The 19,987-nt window shown below is 41.5% G+C and overlaps 1 protein-coding gene across 1 annotated transcript in view; it reads left to right on the forward strand.

Annotated features, from left to right (window-relative positions):
* The window catches only part of LOC135703859 (coiled-coil domain-containing protein 170), a 47,498-nt gene that overhangs the window by 13,722 nt on the left and 13,789 nt on the right, over positions 1-19,987 (forward strand). Inside the window, exons 2-4 of the mRNA XM_065225210.1 lie at positions 17,160-17,204; positions 17,266-18,007; positions 18,068-18,249. Coding sequence (XP_065081282.1) covers positions 17,163-17,204; positions 17,266-18,007; positions 18,068-18,249 — 966 coding nt within the window. The 5' untranslated portion in view covers positions 17,160-17,162. The remainder of the gene's footprint in view (positions 1-17,159; positions 17,205-17,265; positions 18,008-18,067; positions 18,250-19,987) is intronic.

The raw sequence follows: 19,987 nt of genomic DNA on the forward strand, positions 1-19,987 counted from the left end.
ATCACCGATTATATTAAGAGCACCAGCCCCGTTTTTATGTACACTTGTGATAATCATTGTGTTTCTAAATGTATATTAATGATTCGTAGTAGATAGTTAAAATCAAGTTAATATTGAATAATTTAGATAGTCAAATTGAAATTCCGCATATTTCAAGGCGGCCGGTTATGTAAATTATTTCTTTAATTTAAATCATTCTTAATTATATCAAACCCACTCTACGACAATCATCAGCTTCACTGATGATTGCGAGAAGGAACTCACTCTCACTCTCGCAGCATCCAGCAGATCGAAATTAGTCTAAAGAGCAACCGATAGGCATGATACTGGCGATCAGTAACGATAAAATCAGTTCAAAATACAATGTGCTTCTGATCAGTTGTGTTCCCCTCAAACCAGTGCTATTTTACCAGTGACTAGATCGAAGAAGAAACAGTGGGCCTAAATGAGAACCCTGGGGTACCCCAGAGGTGACTGAAATTGGTTCTGAAAGTTTATTTTGAAAGCGAACTATTTGTTTACGATGTGTTAGGTATGATTGAAGCCAATTCAAAAGTCCAGGCTCCATTCCTATTTTCTGCAATTTGAGGATTAATAATGGTATGTCGATGCGGTCAAATGCTTTACTGAAGTCGGTGTATAGCGCTTCAACGTGCTTGCCACTGTCCAACGCTTTAATAATGAAAGATACATATTCTAGAAGATTAGAGGTAGTTGAGCGACCTTTAAAAAAGCCGTGCTGTTTACTTGTAATTAGATTTTTCACCTGCTGAAAAATATTGCCGTTTACGATTGATTCAAAAAGTTTCGGAATGCAAGAAATAATAGCAATTTCACGATAATTTCGAATGTCTGATTTTGCACCTGATTTGAAAATAGGTACCAAATAAGATTATTTCCAAATTTCAGGGAATTTTCCATTTTTCAGAGACATGTTGAAAAGACGCTCTAGAGGAAATGCGAGTTCTTCAGAAAGGTTTTTCAAAAATATGGGTGCGATGCCGTCAGGTCCAGACCCTTTCGACGCGTTTAAGTTTTTAAGTGCATTGAGGACTTCATGTTGAGAAAGTTGGTTGACAGAGATGTTTTTAGAAATTTCAGGAATGAATGCAAAGAAATCGCGGTCACGATCTTTTTCGGAAAATGTGGTGTATACTTCTTGGAAGAAATTTGCAAAGAGATTGCAAATTTCAGAAGAATTCTCACCTACATTTGCATCCAAATTCATTCGCGAAGGAAAATTGATGCTTTTTAATTTCGTGTTTACATAATTAAAAAAGTTCTTAGGACATGATTTGACTTCATTTTCGACTTTGCGGTTATAGTCTTCATAGGCAGAGTTGATGGCTGTACTTAATTTGTTACATAAGTTGTGATAGTTTCGCAAATTGGTTTCAGTTTTTTCTTTTTTGTATAGTTTATGAGCTTTCTGTTTTTTATTCTTTAAATATTTCAGTTGTGGATTGAACCATGCGGGTAGTTTATTGTTTTGTGTTCGTCTTCTTTTTTTTTGATGGTACAGTTTCTAAAATTAGGCTTTGAAGAATTGAGTGAAATTTTTCTACTTCAGTATCGACATTTCCTTCAATACTTATCAAATTTTGCCAATTTATTGTACATAGTCTACGTTTGGCTTCTTCGTAATTTGCTTTATGGTATTCCGGCACTTCCCCGTATTCCCAGTCGCTGGAGGAAGAAAAAATTTGTACGAAGATTGAGTATTCAATTGCTGTGTGAAACACTTCATTTTTCCATAAAGGTGCTAATGATGTATCCACACAGAAGTCTTCAGTACAATTTGTAAATAAAAGGTCTAAATATGAATTTTGTTGATTTTTACATGGTTTATTTGATTAAGACCAAAATAAGATATTTTGTCGAATAATAATTGTAATGTTTCGTCTTCACCGGGGGTAAAAATGATTCATTTTCAATGTCTGTAATAAAGTCTGCGTTTCGTTGATTGAAGTCGCCATAAATATGCAGTTTTACTTCTGGTTCCATATTTGACATTATAGTTTCAACAATTGGAAAAAATAGTTCAAAAGACTGCTTGTGGACATGTTTAGGTGGAAAATACACAGAAGAAAAAATGTGTATTTCACCGGCAATAAGTGCTTTGACCCGGACATTTTCAAATTTCTTGTTCTTATTTGTTATGATTTCTTCAGAAGTAAAGTCAGCATTGATGGCAATGAGCACTCCACCACCAGACTTTTTATTACAGAGTTGAAAATTCCTGTCGTGCCGGAATGCATTAAAATTGTTTCCAAAAATTTCTTCGCTTCTGACGCTTTCGTCCCAGCTTGTTTCAGTTCCAAGAATTATTTGAAAAAAAGAAGATAGAATGTTCTGGTGGATTTCTTTCATTTTAGCTGGGCTTTTCATGCGATTGAAATTTTGGCAATACACCAAAATTCCAGTCGCATTCTGTTGAGGAAGTGAAGAGATTTTTGGAGGGTCAGTATTACTTACATTAGCAGGGTCTACCTCATGTAGAGTGTCGTCATTCGATAATAATAATTCCCTTGCATGGGAATAGTCGTCGTTACTTCCTTTAGTAGAGTGCGTCAGTGCCGTTGAAAATTTGGAGGATTGTAAAATTTGCGAGCGGCCTCCCTAGTTTGCTGCAGTCGTTGTGTGCGTTCACTAAGTAGGAACGCGCGGTGTGAATTCAGGTCTGCCAAAGTGTCGGTGCGTGGCATTCTGAGTTCTTCGTGAACGTCCAGGAAAATTTCGCGTAAAAGGGCTGTTTCCGTTGGTAGTCCTTCTGCTGCGAGCATTAAAGTTGCACTAGTTTTAGTGATTCCGCGAATGCATACTGAAGGTGGCTGGTAGTGCAAGTATGAAAGATAAGTCCGCACAATGTCCATAATTTTGGGGTCCCGCAGCCGTGCCTTCAAAAAGCGTCGGTCGCCGATTGCAGACTGTTCCGTGAGTCTGACTATAGGCGGACGCATTGTGTCCAGGATTGGAGGGTGTTCATGTCCGGTTGGTCTTTCGGCGCGATAAGGGTGAATAGTTTCCCCTTTTTCAAAGTTAATGAATTTTAGTCCATTGTCTGTGCTTGGTGGACGAGAAAATTGTATACGTGCAGCAGCCAAAAGCTCTTTGTCCAGAGGTAATGCCGTATGTGCATGTGTGGAGTTAATAAGTGTCGACGTTCTTATTCCATTGCTTTGATTGTTGGTATTGTTGTTGTTGTTGTTGTTGTTGTTGTTGTTGTTGTTGTTGTTGTTGTTGTTGTTGTTGTTGTTGTTGTTGTTGTTGTTGTTGTTGTTGTTGTTGTTGTTGTTGTTGTTGTTGTTGTTGTTGTTGTTGTTGTTGTTGTTGTTGTTGTTGTTGTTGTTGTTGTTGTTGTTGTTGTTGTTGTTGTTGTTGTTGTTGTTGTTGTTGTTGTTGTTGTTGTTGTTGTTGTTGTTGTTGTTGTTGTTGTTGTTGTTGTTGTTGTTGTTGTTGTTGTTGTTGTTGTTGTTGTTGTTGTTGTTGTTGTTGTTGTTGTTGTTGTTGTTGTTGTTGTTGTTGTTGTTGTTGTTGTTGTTGTTGTTGTTGTTGTTGTTGTTGTTGTTGTTGTTGTTGTTGTTGTTGTTGTTGTTGTTGTTGTTGTTGTTGTTGTTGTTGTTGTTGTTGTTGTTGTTGTTGTTGTTGTTGTTGTTGTTGTTGTTGTTGTTGTTGTTGTTGTTGTTGTTGTTGTTGTTGTTGTTGTTGTTGTTGTTGTTGTTGTTGTTGTTGTTGTTGTTGTTGTTGTTGTTGTTGTTGTTGTTGTTGTTGTTGTTGTTGTTGTTGTTGTTGTTGTTGTTGTTGTTGTTGTTGTTGTTGTTGTTGTTGTTGTTGTTGTTGTTGTTGTTGTTGTTGTTGTTGTTGTTGTTGTTGTTGTTGTTGTTGTTGTTGTTGTTGTTGTTGTTGTTGTTGTTGTTGTTGTTGTTGTTGTTGTTGTTGTTGTTGTTGTTGTTGTTGTTGTTGTTGTTGTTGTTGTTGTTGTTGTTGTTGTTGTTGTTGTTGTTGTTGTTGTTGTTGTTGTTGTTGTTGTTGTTGTTGTTGTTGTTGTTGTTGTTGTTGTTGTTGTTGTTGTTGTTGTTGTTGTTGTTGTTGTTGTTGTTGTTGTTGTTGTTGTTGTTGTTGTTGTTGTTGTTGTTGTTGTTGTTGTTGTTGTTGTTGTTGTTGTTGTTGTTGTTGTTGTTGTTGTTGTTGTTGTTGTTGTTGTTGTTGTTGTTGTTGTTGTTGTTGTTGTTGTTGTTGTTGTTGTTGTTGTTGTTGTTGTTGTTGTTGTTGTTGTTGTTGTTGTTGTTGTTGTTGTTGTTGTTGTTGTTGTTGTTGTTGTTGTTGTTGTTGTTGTTGTTGTTGTTGTTGTTGTTGTTGTTGTTGTTGTTGTTGTTGTTGTTGTTGTTGTTGTTGTTGTTGTTGTTGTTGTTGTTGTTGTTGTTGTTGTTGTTGTTGTTGTTGTTGTTGTTGTTGTTGTTGTTGTTGTTGTTGTTGTTGTTGTTGTTGTTGTTGTTGTTGTTGTTGTTGTTGTTGTTGTTGTTGTTGTTGTTGTTGTTGTTGTTGTTGTTGTTGTTGTTGTTGATATGACCAAACTTTGTTTTCCCAAGTAGAATTCTCACGTTGCTTCAGAAGCCAGTCCTCTAAAACGTTACTGATACACTCGGAAAAAGTGCTGTGACATCAAATGAAACCATGACTTCCCGAATCTCTCCTGACGCCTGAAGTTGATTTGCGAATTCCAGTGTGCTGTTAACTGAGCGAGTGGTAAAGGGTTTAGGCATATTTTGAAATTCGTTTACTAGCCATTTGGCAAACTTATGAGTGGGGGATCCTTCAGCCTAGATAATATCCCTCATTTCGTTTCTTGGTTTGTGAATCTTTGATAAACCTTTGATCCTAGGTAGAATAGGGTTTGAAACTTTCAATTGATTTAATGTTTTATTTAGCATTCCGCTAACAACCCAATTTGATTACTTCATGGTGCTTTGAAGTTAACATGGGAAATGCTATGGAGGATTCATTAGCTTGGGGGAAAAATCGATCTTGTTGGCAGCATACCACTCCAGAACCACCTTGAAGTAGTTGCAGCTAGCCAAATCAGGCCAAAAGATGACTTTGCCCCTATGCTTGCGGCTGAATGGCAATACATGCTTTCTCAGGCATTCTTAGATGGTTCCGTTTTCAGACCACAACTGCAAATCGCTTGCCTAATCATGGCCTTCTTTGAGAACTTGTCGGCAAACACGAACTTGAATCTTCCCGGAACATCCCCACGTCCAGTCGTGATGTAAAACTTTTGACCGGGTAAGCTGCTTAAAATCGAGATTGACGTATGTTTCGTCATCGATCGAAGTGCAGCCCTTGTGTTTCGTCAAAACACGGTCGTTCAAGAGCCTTGCACGCTTTTTGGCCACGGAATTCTGCTTCATATGCTGGTTTGGATGTTCACTGGCTTTGTACGACTTGTATCCTTCCCTGGCAAGGATGTTCCGCCCGAGGCCCAAGGAAGACAACCCTATGTTCCTATCAGAGACGTGTTGGCAACCCGTGATCTCTGCTATATGCAGTCCGTTTATGTTTTTCTTCAAATGTCTAGTATAAGAATTTAATTCCTTTTGTCTTTTGTCTCTCTTTATTAGTTTTTGTTTGTCTTGTCCCCCCGTCTCGATGAGTCTCATCGTCGCCCACTGGTCACCCACCATAGCCGGTCGAACTCCGGACGAAGCTAGAACAGCACTACCGTTCATACTGGCGACAACGCTCTGATGAGACAACGAAACCCTACCCCAAGCTCCTCCCCTGATCCTATCCTTCGAAAATGTACCCTTCTAACCTCGAGTAAGCCGCGAGTAATCAGCCCAACTCCTACTAGACATAGAATTAAGTGAATTTTGTTACACACAGTGAACAATGAATTATCGGCTCCGTAAAGCTAACGCGATTGAGCCTTCCAAATAAACGAACTAGATAAACAAAAAAAGTAGTTTAGAGTATTGTTTAGAGTAAGTGTATTGTTTACAGTGTATTTTTATCGCTGTCAGTTTTTTGAAAGTTGAAAAAATGGCGTCACCCGAAAAGCAACGCGAATTGATTCTGCGCAAGCACCTGTAAAATCCACAGCTCTCTCATCAGGACATCGGAAAACAACTCGGAATCGTGCAGTCAACGGTGAGTCGTGTGATTAAACGTTACTACGAAATACTGAGCATCGAACGGAAGGAGATGTTCTATTAGTGATCAGGATCACAAGCGTGTCGTGAAAGCGTTTAAGCGGAATCCTAATGCTTCGGTCAGGGGTGTTGTCAAAAAGTTGAATCTGTCCAAGTCTTTCGTTCAGAGAGCCAACAACTGGTAAGGACTGCATACGTAAAAAGTGCAGAAGGCTTCAAATCGTGACGAACGGCAAAATACGGTTAGAAAGTCATGGGCCCGGAAACTGTACACTAGGGTGCTTCATTCTGAAAAAAGTGATGAATTTCTGATGGGCCACCCTCCAGTTCGATTCATAGCCCCAAAATATGAACCTGTGCAAAAATTGGTAAAGATTGATGAAGGTTTAGAGGTCGCGCCAATGATTTGAAATTTGTATGGGAATTACTATGGAAGAATTTAAAAAATCGCTTATATCGCTATAACTTTGCTTCTACTTGTCCAAATGTCGAAAAAATTTAGTATGTTATTGCTATGGCAATAAACAAAAAGCCTACAGTTGCTACGCTCAGTTTTGCAGCGTATCAAGAATTATAAAAATGTGAAAAAATGGCAAAATAGGGTAAATTGACAGATGAATATGTACAAGGCAACAACGCCAATTTCATCGCAACAACAACAGGCTTGTTGATCATTGTCATGACAACCACATATTTTTTTTTTCAACGTTTGGACAACTACAACCAAAGTTAGAGCAATGTAAACGAAAATCAATAATTTCCCATACTAATTCACCAAAATCTCCATACAAAATCCAAATCATTGGCGCGACCTCTAAACCTTCATCAATCTTTACCATTTTTTGCACAGGTTCATATTTTGGGGCTATGAATCGAACTGGAGGGTGGCCTATCAAAAATTCATCACTTTTTTCAAAATGAAACACCCTACTGTACACCCAGATGCTGATGAAGCCTCATTGTGGATCATCATGGCTCTTGAGACTTATGTCAAGGCGGACTTCCAGCAGCTTCCGGGTCTACTGTTCTTCACCGCCCAGCACAAGTTTGATGTTCCGGGGGAAGTAAGGAAGCAGAAATTTTCAAATTTTGCCAAGAAATACATGATTTGGCAAGCGATCTGCTCATGTGGCGAACGGAGTGCACCGTTCGTGACTACCGGGACTGTAAACGGGGAGATTTACCTCAAGGAGTGTCTACAGAAGCGTCTGCTCCCTCTGTTGAAGCAACACGAGGACCCTACAATTTTCTGGCTCGATCTAGCTTTGTGCCACTATTCAAATGTTGTCCTGGAGTGGAACGAAGTCAACGGGGTCACTTTCGTACCCAAGGACATAACCCGCGTAACCCCCCCCCCCCCCCTCAACGCACTGGAACTAAGGCCCATCGAAAAATACTGCGTTATTATGAAGCAGGCAGCATCCCAAGGAGGTCAAATCTGAGAAAGACATGAAGAAAAAGTGGGTTTCCGTACAGAAGAAGCTGAAGCCAGATGTTTTACAGAACCTAATGAGTGGAGTTAGGCGTAAGGTGCGAGTGTACGGTTATGGTATTGAAGTTGAATGAAATAAATATGCCAAAAGCTTACTGATAGGGTATATTTTATTGTCTGTAAGTTTGAAAAGGATCGGTCAACTAGGTAATTTTCTACATAGTTTTTTTCCGTGATGCAATTTGATGTGGGACACCCTTTAAATTGATATTTTGAACGACTCTAACATAAACGCTCAATGAATGACTGTAGAAGTACAAACAGAATTCACTGAATTATATTTTAACGCTATTCTATTTTTTTTTCGGTTTTAACATCATTCATAATGGGTACATACATTTTAATATCACCCTATTTTGCATTGATTTTTGTGATTTTTTGAAACAAGCTGCCTTAAACTTGGTTGCAAATTGCAACTTGCAATTTGAGATCACACGATCAAAAATAGAAGCGAAAAAAAAATGCAAAAAACAGAATTTAGTACACTATTGATAGTATGCGAGAAGTTCAAGTAGGGACGCAGTAGTCTGGATGGGGATTTAAGAAAAAAAAGAGCAGTTTTAACGTTCAATAAGAACAACTTCTCCATAGTTGGAAAATTCAATCGAACTTCACTGTACTAGTTGCCATGGGGATTACAACTTTGTTTATTCTATTTTTACAAAAACCTTCCACCTAACCTTCCTCCCTGAGCTGGCTGGCGGATTGAAGCTAGAAACAAAACAACGGACTTTTACGTGGCTGTAGTGGAAACGTTTGCCTCCTAGTTGTAGCACTATTTCCTATGGCATGATTACACTTTCTCACACTACTAAACAATTCCAGGCTTTTGCTTGGTAAGTTCGTGCTACCCACCAACCATCATCAGACTCTGTTATAAAAACGATTGAATATTTATTGCTCCGGTGCAACACTCACAAACACCTGAGCCAAAAGCATTTGGCAAACCAATAAATAATGATCATCGGTGATCCAAATTCCTGACAGTCCCGAAATCGATGCTTTCCCGTCAAACGTGGCACTCCTGCTGCATTACTACAAAAGCGGGACCCAGTTCCAAGCCTTTCTGTTGTTGTTTTCCGTCGCTTGCATGTGGAAATTTGTTTTTCCGCTCTACAACAACGAACGCGCAGGGGCTTTGCCTGTGTTGGGAAAAATTCCGATATCGTGAATCAAACTTTACCGCAGTTTCGCACGGATACCACGGCTGGAGAGCTTCGGGAGCAACCATTGCAGTTTGGATTTGGGTGGTTTGGGATGGTTTACTCAGTGGTTTTTTTGCTAGTTTAGTTCCGAAAGGATATTGACGGGTGCGGATGTAAAGTTTTGGATTTCGGATGGTGATGGAAATAGTTTTGGATTAGTAGAAGGATATGGAATGAGTACAAGTGTTTTCAATTTTCAGAATAAAATACTTTTAAGGATTACCAGTGATTATTGTGAAAGTGAAAATCATTAGTAAGTCTTCCACTGACAAAGATTGGAATTTGCTCCGGAATTTCATTATGTTTCAAGGCGTTGACCGAATGTTTTTTTCGAATATCACATACAGGATTTTTTGAAATTCGTTGACTTGCTCCAAGATGGTACGGGGCGTGGTTCACAGAAGAACCCCAACACGGAATCCAATTCAGGACAGCACTTTAAGAACAACACAAATTTACAGATTGCGATAAAATAGCATCGCAAAAGAGACTTTCCGGGGGCCAGTACCTTATTGGCTGATTGGACAGGCCCAAGAACAAGTTGCATGCATGGCTGAGACCATTCATATTCAAATAACCGATTCAATCCCACAAATCAGCTGTCACATCGTTACGAGATAATCACATAATTTGTTCTACATAACAGTTCTACATAACAGTTCTGAAATACGTCTACAATGCAGGAGAAATATGAAATGGGATTTTCATGAATCAACAAGATATCTTCAAATAACGTGCCTAAATGTTGTCTCTTTACGATAAAAAAGTAAATATCAATAAAAGAGACCTGAGCAGGAGTAACACACTTCAAATTCTCCTAGAGTTTAGATCTTTCAGTTCTACAGACTCCACAAAGCATTGGACGATGCCTCGATTGAATTTGTTAACCCCTGGAGCCTTATACCTGAAGTTTACCTCAATAACATTCTATTGGACTCAAAGTGGTATTGATTTATAATAGGGGAAATGGCTCTAATGTTGGGCCCATCGCTAAAAATCTGCTATTTATCAATTTTATCTAGATGAACGCGTCATTGGGACGAGACTAATGGATATTTTTGGTCGCTATTGAAAATTTAGTCGTTTGTTGAATTTATGTATGGTCCCAAATTAGGAGCATTTAGGCCGACACTACATCCATTCATTCTATCTAAATCTAAAAATCATTTTGAAGTTAATATCTTGACGCTTTTCAAACTGAATGATGTCTTGTATGATGAATCGACACTAATCGCTGTGTGAAGCTCCGTAACATCATGTAAAGCATAAAGTGGTGCCATCAAAATATCTAAGGTTCTTCAAATTGTCCTGGAGTTATGATCTTGTTGTTGATGTTGTTCGAAGTCTTGATTGAATTTTTGAAACCTTGGCACTTTGTGAAACCTCATCATCTGACAGTTCTATCCAGATCGTGTTTATGAAAAACCAGACAAGGTCAAAATTATGTGTCAAGATTGAGGTTTCTGACACTTTTGAGGATGTTGCCTTTTTGAAAATCTTGAAATGATTTGTTCAACTCAGCTTAAATCTTACCCATATGGTGTCTGACGTGTAGCTGCTATGTTTATATTTTTTCCAAGTTTACACTTTTTCTTTTCCGATGTTCCATGATGTTTTAAAGGGTGATACGGTCAAAATTTGGTCAAAGGAAAACGCGTGTAAATCGGTAAAATCGTTTATTTAAAAAATCAAATTAAATTTCTTTTTCAAGTTCAATTAGTATAAAATTCAGGAAAAATATTCAGTTAGGCTTCCGCTTTTCCAAATCCGAATTGCCGGGCCTTACGCTTGACCCCTGCCATCAGATTTTGTACAGCCACCTTGTCCACCTTCTTCGCCGCAGAAAGCCAGTTTGCCTTGAACTGCTGCTCGCCCTTAGCAGTTTTTTTGGTCTTCTTTAGGTTCCGCTTGACAATAGCCCAGTATTTCTCAATTGGGCGGAGCTCTGGCGTGTTGGGAGGGTTCTTGTCCTTGGGAACCACCTGCACGTTGTTGGCGGCGTACCACTCCATGGCCTTTTTACCGTAATGGCAAGATGCCAAATCCGGCCAAAACAGTACGGAACAACCGTGTTTCTTCAGGAAAGGCAGCAGACGTTTATTCAAACACTCTTTCACGTAAATTTCTTGGTTGACAGTCCCGGAAGCTATGAAAATGGTACAGATGGCTTGCCAAACCAGATATTTCTTTGCGAACTTTGACAGTTTCATGTGCTTGAAAACATCTGCTACCTTTCCCCTTCCTTTTGCCGTATAAAACTCCTGTCCCGGAAGCTGCTTGTAGTCGGCTTTGACGTAGGTTTCGTCGTCCATTACCACGCAGTCAAACTTCGTCAGCATCGTCGTGTACAGCCTCCGGGATCGCGCTTTGGCCGTCGTATTTTGTTTATCATCGCGATTTGGAGGCACTACCTTCTTGTAAGTCGATAGTCCGGCTCGTTTTTTGGCTCGATGCACGGTTGTAGACGATACACCCAGCTTATTTGCGGCATCTCGGAGAGAGAGGTTAGGGTTTCGCTTGAAACTACCGGCAACTCTCTTTGTCGCCTCAGCGGCTTCCGGTTTTCGATTTCCTCCCGATCCAGACTTCCTGGCTGTCGACAAACGTTCCCCAAATACTTTAATTACATTTGTAACGGTTGATTTGGCAACTTTTAGCGATTTTGCCAACTTTGCGTGCGAGTAGCTCGGATTTTCGCGATGCGCGAGCAAAATTTTGATACGCTGCTCTTCTTGCTTGGACGGCATTTTGACAACTGAAGAGTGAATTCCAAAATCAAAATAGGAGCAACATTCTACACACACACACCTTCAAAATGAGGGGTGTTCAGGTTTTTTAAATGCAAAATTGAAAGAAATACGTCAAGTTGATATTGACCAAATTTTGACCGTATCACCCTTTAATTGTTCGGATGAACATGTCTGTGAGAGCATCTTTTCTCTATAATAAAAATAGTGGAACATAATTAAAAACGCCAGACAGGCCTGTTCTACATATTCAACCAGGTATTAAAAATACCATTAGCGAAGGCCAAGTGTTGGCAGTGTTGGCAAAATCATCAATCAAATTATATTTTTCCGCTTTCATACGCTCTCAATATCACGCGTGATATTGGGACAAAATATCATGCTTGATATTGTTTTTAAAAGCTCCTTTGATATTGCGAGACTATTCACAACGTGCAAAAATCAAGCTGAGAGTTGACTCGACACAAAAATGATTCCATTGCACATCGTTTTCTTAACACAAACGATCTGGTGAAATTTCTAGTAATGTAGGTGAAGGAGGGGCCAATCAGGGTAATACCGTGGAATTTCGACACTCTATTGTCTAGGCAAGATTCTCGAATCCTTAGTTCACGAAGCCATCTTGACTGCAGCAAAACCGCTGATATCTGAATTCCAGTATGGGATTGTGCCTCGTCACTCAACAACAACTATTTAATCTGATGTGTTATACTACAGTTTATTTCGAAGGCATTTGACACTGTGTCGCATACCTACGCCGTGGAGAAGCTGAAACACATGAGTTTTAAAGAATCGGTAACGGACTGCATACGTACATACCATACCAATCAGGCTAAGGCCTTGTTGTCCTCTGCTGTCTGAAGAAGTCGTCTCCACTCTACTCGATCCATGGCCACACTTCGCCAGCCTCGTAGTCTGCGAAAGGTCCGCAGGTCGCCTTCTACTTGGTCGATCCACCTTGCCCACTGCGCGCCTCTTCTTCTTGTTCCTGTTGAGTCGCTTTCTAGAACCATTTTCACTGGGTCGTCGTGCGGCATTCTTACGACGTGTCCAGCCCACCGTAGTCGCCCAATTTTTGCAATGTGGACGATGACTGGTTCTCCCAGCAGCTGGTGCAATTCGTGGTTCATTCGCCTCCTCCACGTTCCGTCATCCATCTGCACTCCACCGTAGCTGGTATGCAACACCTTCCGTTGGAAAACAACAAGGGCGCGTTGGTCCTCCACGAGCATAGTCCAGGTCTCGTGGCCGTAGAGGACCACCGGTCTAATCAGCGTCTTGTAGACAGTCAACTTCGTGCGTCGGCGAATTTTATTCGACCGAAGCGTCCTCCGGAGTCCAAAGTAGGCACGATTCCCTGCCATAATGCGTCTTTGAATTTCTTTGCTGGTATCATTTTCCGTGTTCATCAGTGAGTCCAAATACACGAACTCATCGACCACCTCGATTTCGTCACCGTCAATCTGAACTCGGGGTGGGAGGCTAACATTGTCTTCCCTAGAACCTCTTCTTTTCATATAGTTTGTCTTCGATGCGTTGATGGCAAGTCCAATCCGCCTAGCTTCAGCCTTCAGTCTGATGTACGTTTCCGCCACCGTCTCAAAGTTCCGTGCCATGATGTCAATGTCATCGGTGAAGCCAAGAAGTTGGATGGACTTCCTAAAGATCGTGCTACTCGTGTCTATCCCAGCTCTTCTGATCATACCTTCTAACGCGATGGTGAATAGCAGACACGAAAGTCCATCACCTTGCCGTTGCCCCCTTTGAGATTCAAAGGGACTCGAGAGTGTCCCCGATACTCGAACAACGCACATCACTCGATCCATCGTCGCCTTGACCAATCGCGTTAGTTTATCCGGAAATCCGTACTCGTGCATCATCTGCCATAGCTGATCTCGATCGATTGTGTCGTATGCGGATTTGAAATCGATGAACAAATGATGTGTGGGCACGTTGTATTCGCGGCATTTCTGCAGAACGTGCCGAATCGCGAAAATTTAGTCCGTAGTAGCGTGGTATTTCCCCACGAACTCTCTTGCAAATGGTGACAGATGGCGGCATAGAATCTGGGAGAGTACCTTGTAGGCGCCGCTCAGCAGTGTGATCGCGCGGTAGTTGCAGCAATCCAACTTGTCGCCCTTTTGGTAGATTGGGCATACGATACCTTCCATCCACTCCTCCGGTAACATCTCCTCATCCCAAATCTAAGCAATTACCCAGTGTAGCGCTCTAGCCAGTGCTTCACCACCGTAATTTAATAGCTCACTTGGTAATTGATCTACACTAGTTGCTTTGTTGTTCTTCAGCCGACCGATCTCCTCCTCAATTTCTTGAAGATCAGGGGCCGGTAGTCTGTCGTCTTCTGCGCGTGCTCGAAGGTCTGTTGCCGTGCCACCTTCGTTTTCTGCTGCTTCACCGTTGAGGTGCTCGTAATAGTACTACTTCCACCTCTCAATCACCTCACACTTGTTCGTGAGAAGGTTACCGTCCAAGTTCTTGCACATATCGGCTTGCGGCACGTAGCCTTAGCGCGAAATATTTAGCTTCTCGTGGAACTTCCGTGTGTCGTTTACGCGGTACAGATTTTCCATCGCCTCGCGATCTCGGTCTTCCTGCTGACGCTTCTTCTTTCGGAAAACCGAGTTTTGTCTGTTCCGCGCTTGTCTGTATCGCTCCACATTCAATCTCGCCCGTGCTGCATTCGTCTCCTCTACTAACAGTTACATCTGCATTCAGTCAAACCAGTCATTTTTTCGGTCCGGGATTGCAGTACCTAGTGCCACTGCAGCACTACTACCTATGGCGGAACAGATGTCTCTCCAGCCATCTTCAAGAGAAGCTGCGCCAAGCTGCTCTTCCGTGGGTAGTGCAACTTCCAGCTGCTGCGCGTAGTCCTGGGCAACTCCGGCGTCCCGTAGTTTCTCAATGTTGAGTTGCGGCGTTCGACTTCGACGGGTGTTATGCACCGTTGAGAGTTTTGAGCGCATGCATACTGCAATTAGGTAGTGGTCCGAATCCATGTTCGCACTGCGGTACGTGCGAACGTTGATAATGTCGGAGAAGAATTTCCCGTCGATTAGAACGTGATCGATTTGGTTTTCTGTGTGTTGTTCAGGTGATCTCCAGGTGGCTTTGTGGATATCCTTGCGGGGGGAAAAGGTGGAGTACACGTAGTATATGGGATTTGACCTAATAGGGACCAACATGGAATATCTCGCGATCCTGGACATATAGTAGGTTACTGTCCTCGGCAAAGTTTTTCTGTTGATTAAGATCTAATGGTTGGTGGACAGAAGTTCGGAATTTTCCTGCTACGAGGCGCTAGTGTGATTGAATTTGTGATTCCCTAGTTTACGTTATAACTTGAAATCCGTGCCATTTAGAAAGTTGCTGTCTTGGGCGAAGTTGTTCAGTGGATCAAGACCTAATGGTTGGTGGACAGAAGTTTGGAAATTTTTCACTACGCGGTGCTAGTGTGCTTGAATTTATGATTTCCTAGTTTGTGTTATATCTTGAAATCCTTGCGATCTAGAAAGTTGCTGCCTTTCAAGCTCAATGTTCAAACACGCTAGCACCACATAGTGGAAAAATTCCATTCTTCTGTCCACCAAACATTAGGTCTAGATCCTATACACAACTTTGCCCAAGACAGCAACTTAATAGATGGGAAGGATTTCAAGGTATCACATAGAAAAAACATCACAAATTCAAGCATACTTGTGCCGCGTAGTGAGAAAATTCCGAGCTTTGTCCATCAACGATAAGGTTTTGGTCCACTGAAAATTTTTGCCGCAGGCAACAACTTCCTAGATGGCAAGGATTTCAAGATATGACACAAACAAGGAAATCACAAATTCAAGTAAACTAGCACCGCGTAGTGAGAAAATTTCGAACTTCTGTCCAACAACTATTAGGACTCCATCCACTGAACAACTTTGCCGAAGGCAGCAACTTCCTAGATGGCAAGGATTTCAAGATTTCACGTAAAATAGGAAATCATCAATACATTTATACTAGCGCCACGTTGTGATCGACTGAACAACTTTGCCGAAAGCAGCGATCTCCTAAATGGAAAGAAGTTTAAGATATCGACAAAAACAAGGAAATCACAAATGCATGCACACTAGCGCCGCGTAGTGAGAACAATCAAAACTTCTGTCCACTAATCATTATGTCTAGATCCACTGCACAACTTCGCCGATGACAGCAACATTCTAGATGGCAAGGATTTCAAGATATAACAGAAACAAGGAAATCATAAATTCATGCACACTAGCGCCACCAAGTGAGAAAATTCCGAACTTCACCACCAAAATAAGGTCTTGATCTATTGAACAATTTAGCCGAAGAAAGCAACATCATAGATGGCATGGATTTCAAGATATCACACAAACAAGGATATCACAAATGCGTGTACACTAGCGCCCCGTTGTGAGAACATTCCGAACTTCTGTCCAATAACGATAAGGTCCACTGAACAGCTTCGCCGAAGAAAACAACCTCCTAGATGGCAAGGATTTCAAGATATCACAAAACAAGGGCATCATTAATTCATGCACACTAGTGCCGCGTAGGGAGAAAATTCCTAACTTCTGTCCACCAACCTTTAGGTCTTGATCCACTGAACAACTTTGCCCAAGACAGTAACCTTCTATATGTCAAGGATCGCGAGATATTCCATGTTGGTCCCTTTTAGATCAAATCCCATATGCTACGTGTACTCCATTTACGCGAATTCGATTTACGCGGTGCGTATTACTCGCCCTCTTCGGAATAAATTCTTGTTCACGTGGAATTCAAATGCCAATCAGGAAAGAAAGTTTAAAACACCTTTTAGTTGAAACTTTCGCACAGCGGTTTCGTTTCCTTCGACAGTTCCAACGCATTTCGCACTGCACTTTCCGCTTTACTAAAGAAAATGAACGGCACTCGCTTCCGGCAAGCGAACGTGAGCAGATTTCCCAATCGTGATAAAGTGAAAGGTTGCAAAGTTTGAACTTCTCCTCGCTCGGTCCAAAGCTTCGAAACGCAATTTCTCCTATTCAAGGAAAAGCAAATGTTTCATTCCGAACATGATTTCCGTGTCCTTGTAGTCTGCTTTGTAGCAGCAGTGGTTTGTGTGTTGGTGCTCGAAGGGTGGGAATGCTTGCTGTGTAACCTGTGCCATTTAAACGTGTAAGCATAGAAAGCGTACCTTAACAGAATATAGGTTAACAATCGAGGCTCGTTCAATTTAATGGGAATGGGTTGCAAAAATGTAGGATGGAGGTTGTTATGTTTCCGTTGGCTGCCGATGTGGGTACCAAAGAAATCCCTAGCGATGACGGCAAGGCTCATGTAGAGGCATTAAATTTTACGATAAGGCTTCTTCTGTTTTGCTCAGCTTGGTGCTAGTCTAAATGAACGAAACGAGGACGCCTCGTGGAATGTTGATGTGATACGGTGTTGTGCTATTATCATAAATGAGGCCGACATTGATCGGGATGGATCGGTTTTCATGCATACGAAATGGGGACTAGAACAGGGCACACTTCTGATACTCTGTACTCTTATCTTCTTTTAGATTATGCCAAAGCATCATCATTCTCCAGTGCATCATCATCATCATGTAAGTTGTTTTATGTATGATATTTGCCAATTGGATAACGAAGACAAATTTCTTCCACCAGCCCGATCCAGCATGCAACGACCATCTGGCGCACTCGATCGACCTGGCTACGACTCTGCGCAGCGAGCTGGCCGCGTCCACCTACAAACGAGACCGCCTGATGGCAGAGCTATCCGACGCCAAAAGTACCCTATGTGCAAAGGAAAACGAGTGTGAAGCCTTGCGAGCTCAAAGTGCTCGCCAAACGTCCCTCATTAGCTCGCTTCAGCAACGGCTGTCAGCTTCCGAATCCCGTGAGAAAACCCTCCACTCGAGGAGTGAAAGTGTTGTCGGCACTCTGAATCGTGACAAGAAACATCTGGAGGATAAGCTGAAGGAGCTATGCGCCAAGACGAGAAGGTTGGAGTGCGACCTGTCCAAGGAAGAAGGACACCGGGATCAGGCAAGAGCTCACTTGCAAGATTTGGTAAGGAGGTTGTGTCTCTGCCTGGGGATCGACGTATGCGATGGTACCCATCTCACACCGGAATGCGTCCTGAACAAAGCCGGGGAAACGGTGGCCGAGTTGCAGAGGTTGCGGTCGAAGCTGGCAGGAACATGTGAGCATCTGAATTCCACCGAAGCGGAACTCATCACAAGCAAGACGGCTGCTTCGGCCGATAAGACCCGGCTGCAGACGCAGATCGAAGGGCTCCAGTCGCTGGCGCAGGGTTTGGAAACACGGTGCCGGCAAGCGGAAAGGGATCTGCAGGTGACTCGCGATCGGCTAGCGGAAAGTGAAGTCAATGGGGATAAGCTAAGAGGTGGGTGTAGGATTTTGTTTTGTGAATGTGACGAAGATCGTCTTCTTTGTTTTTTTTTAGAGGAACTCAGAGGTTTCGAGTCTCGGTGTTGTCGGCTTCAGAACAGCTGCGATCGATTGCAAACCGAGCGGTTACAGTTTTTACGAACGTTGGCGACGATCATCGGGATTAATGAACCTTGTGAGAATAATATCCGGGATAAGGTCCGGGAGATTACGAACCACAACCAGTCGCTGCATGATGTAAGTAGTCAGTAGATTTTATATTATCAATAATTTGATGGTTGATGGAAGCTCTGTGTGAGAAGCAGCGTGGCACTGAACCGCACAGTGGATACTGGATGTGGTGTTTTCGTTTTCATGTCCAATCGGGCTTATTTATTAGAGCTCCGAACAAGATGCCTCCGAACAGCGCCGGTAGTGTAGTGGTAAGCATGATTACCTCTCACCCCAGCAGGCCTGGGTTCAATCCCAGTCGGCGTCGCCGGGATGTTCTGAGGCATAACATCTCTGATCACGCCTTCCTTCGGATGGGAAGTAAAGCCGTTGGTCCCCGGTTCATGAGTTGATGGGTCGATAGGTAGGGTCCAGGTGTTGGAGCTGCCTTCGTGGTACGTCGGTAGCATTGGTGCTCAGCACGGAAAACAAGATCGACGGAAAAAACAAACCAAAGGAAAAAAAAAAAATGACTCCGGTAAAACGTGTAACGACAAATCGGCTAAAACCATTGCTCAGATAGATTCGATAGATTTTAAATCTATTGAAACTGACTAAAATTAAAGTATGTAGTTTCAAATGGCGCCAACAGATTTGAAATTTGTTAACAAATGGCTAAGCTATGCTTTTTCAAAAATTGAAAGTTTGCCGTTCCATATTTCTAGACTAACATTTGAAAAGGGCGTAACCATAACCATATCGAGAAAATCGCATCCGAATTTTGATGACCTAAAAATTAATCCTATTTCACGGCTTTCCATTTTCTGGATGATTTTATAAGCTTGACATATAGTTAGTAGTGTAATCTATCATCTTGCATCACTAAAAACTTTAAAAAAAAAGTTTTTGTTGTCGTGAAATTGAGAAGAAAACACCATACGCCCTGATAATTTCAACACTGGTGATACGCCGTGGAAATACACCCTCGGGATTTTTTGTTTGTTGTTCCACCTTGGTTCTTCGTTCGCAAATTTTGTGAGAGTGGAATTACCTACGCCCGGAGATTTTTTTTGGTCTTCTTTTTGTTCATTGTTTACACGTGAAATATCAACCGGATGCATTTCAAATTAATCGGGCGTGACTAGATACTACAGAATCAGTTTGTTTGACATATTAAACAATATAATTCGTAGTTCTGGTGCAAGGTGTAACAACTAGATGCATCATAGATTTGTAAGTTGGAAAAACGCCATGTAAGAAGAATCGTTTTTGGTGATTTGAAGTGATATTTTCTTCTACTTTTTCGTGTTTATCGAGTAGTTTGTGAACTGTTATCTCTATATGTGACAAAATATGGTTTGTTTACATTTTGGAGTTATGACATTTTCAAATGTTAGTCTTGACTTTAAGGGGGAATCGTGTTCGGAGTGTTGGATCCGTTTTTTAAAATAAATTCATGGGCATAGACAATCTTGGTTGGTCAAAAAACAAGGAAAAATGATTGAAATTCACCCCATTTTATAACATGATGAATAAAATCGATTTGTGTAGTCACCTTATCTACCGTTCAAGATCATAAGGGCCTAACTGCAATGATCGATTCTCTTAATCGTTTTTTATATTTGCATTACTACAGTTAAGTGAACTCGTTTTTGACGTAGACTACGTCTTACGGGAAGGTACTGGGGGTAAATCGAAAATCTAAAATTGCGACCGTCACGAAAAGGTGTAAAATTTTGAACGCTATAAGCTTTGTCATTTACAGATGAAATTAAAATCCGAATACACCAATTGATAGGAAATACCTTTCGTAAGCTGTTGCAAT

This window comes from Ochlerotatus camptorhynchus, unplaced genomic scaffold, assembly GCF_037179485.1.
Source record: "Ochlerotatus camptorhynchus isolate MF236.1 unplaced genomic scaffold, CSIRO-AGI_Acam_v1.1 ptg000222l, whole genome shotgun sequence".
Taxonomy (NCBI): Eukaryota; Metazoa; Arthropoda; class Insecta; order Diptera; family Culicidae; genus Ochlerotatus; species Ochlerotatus camptorhynchus.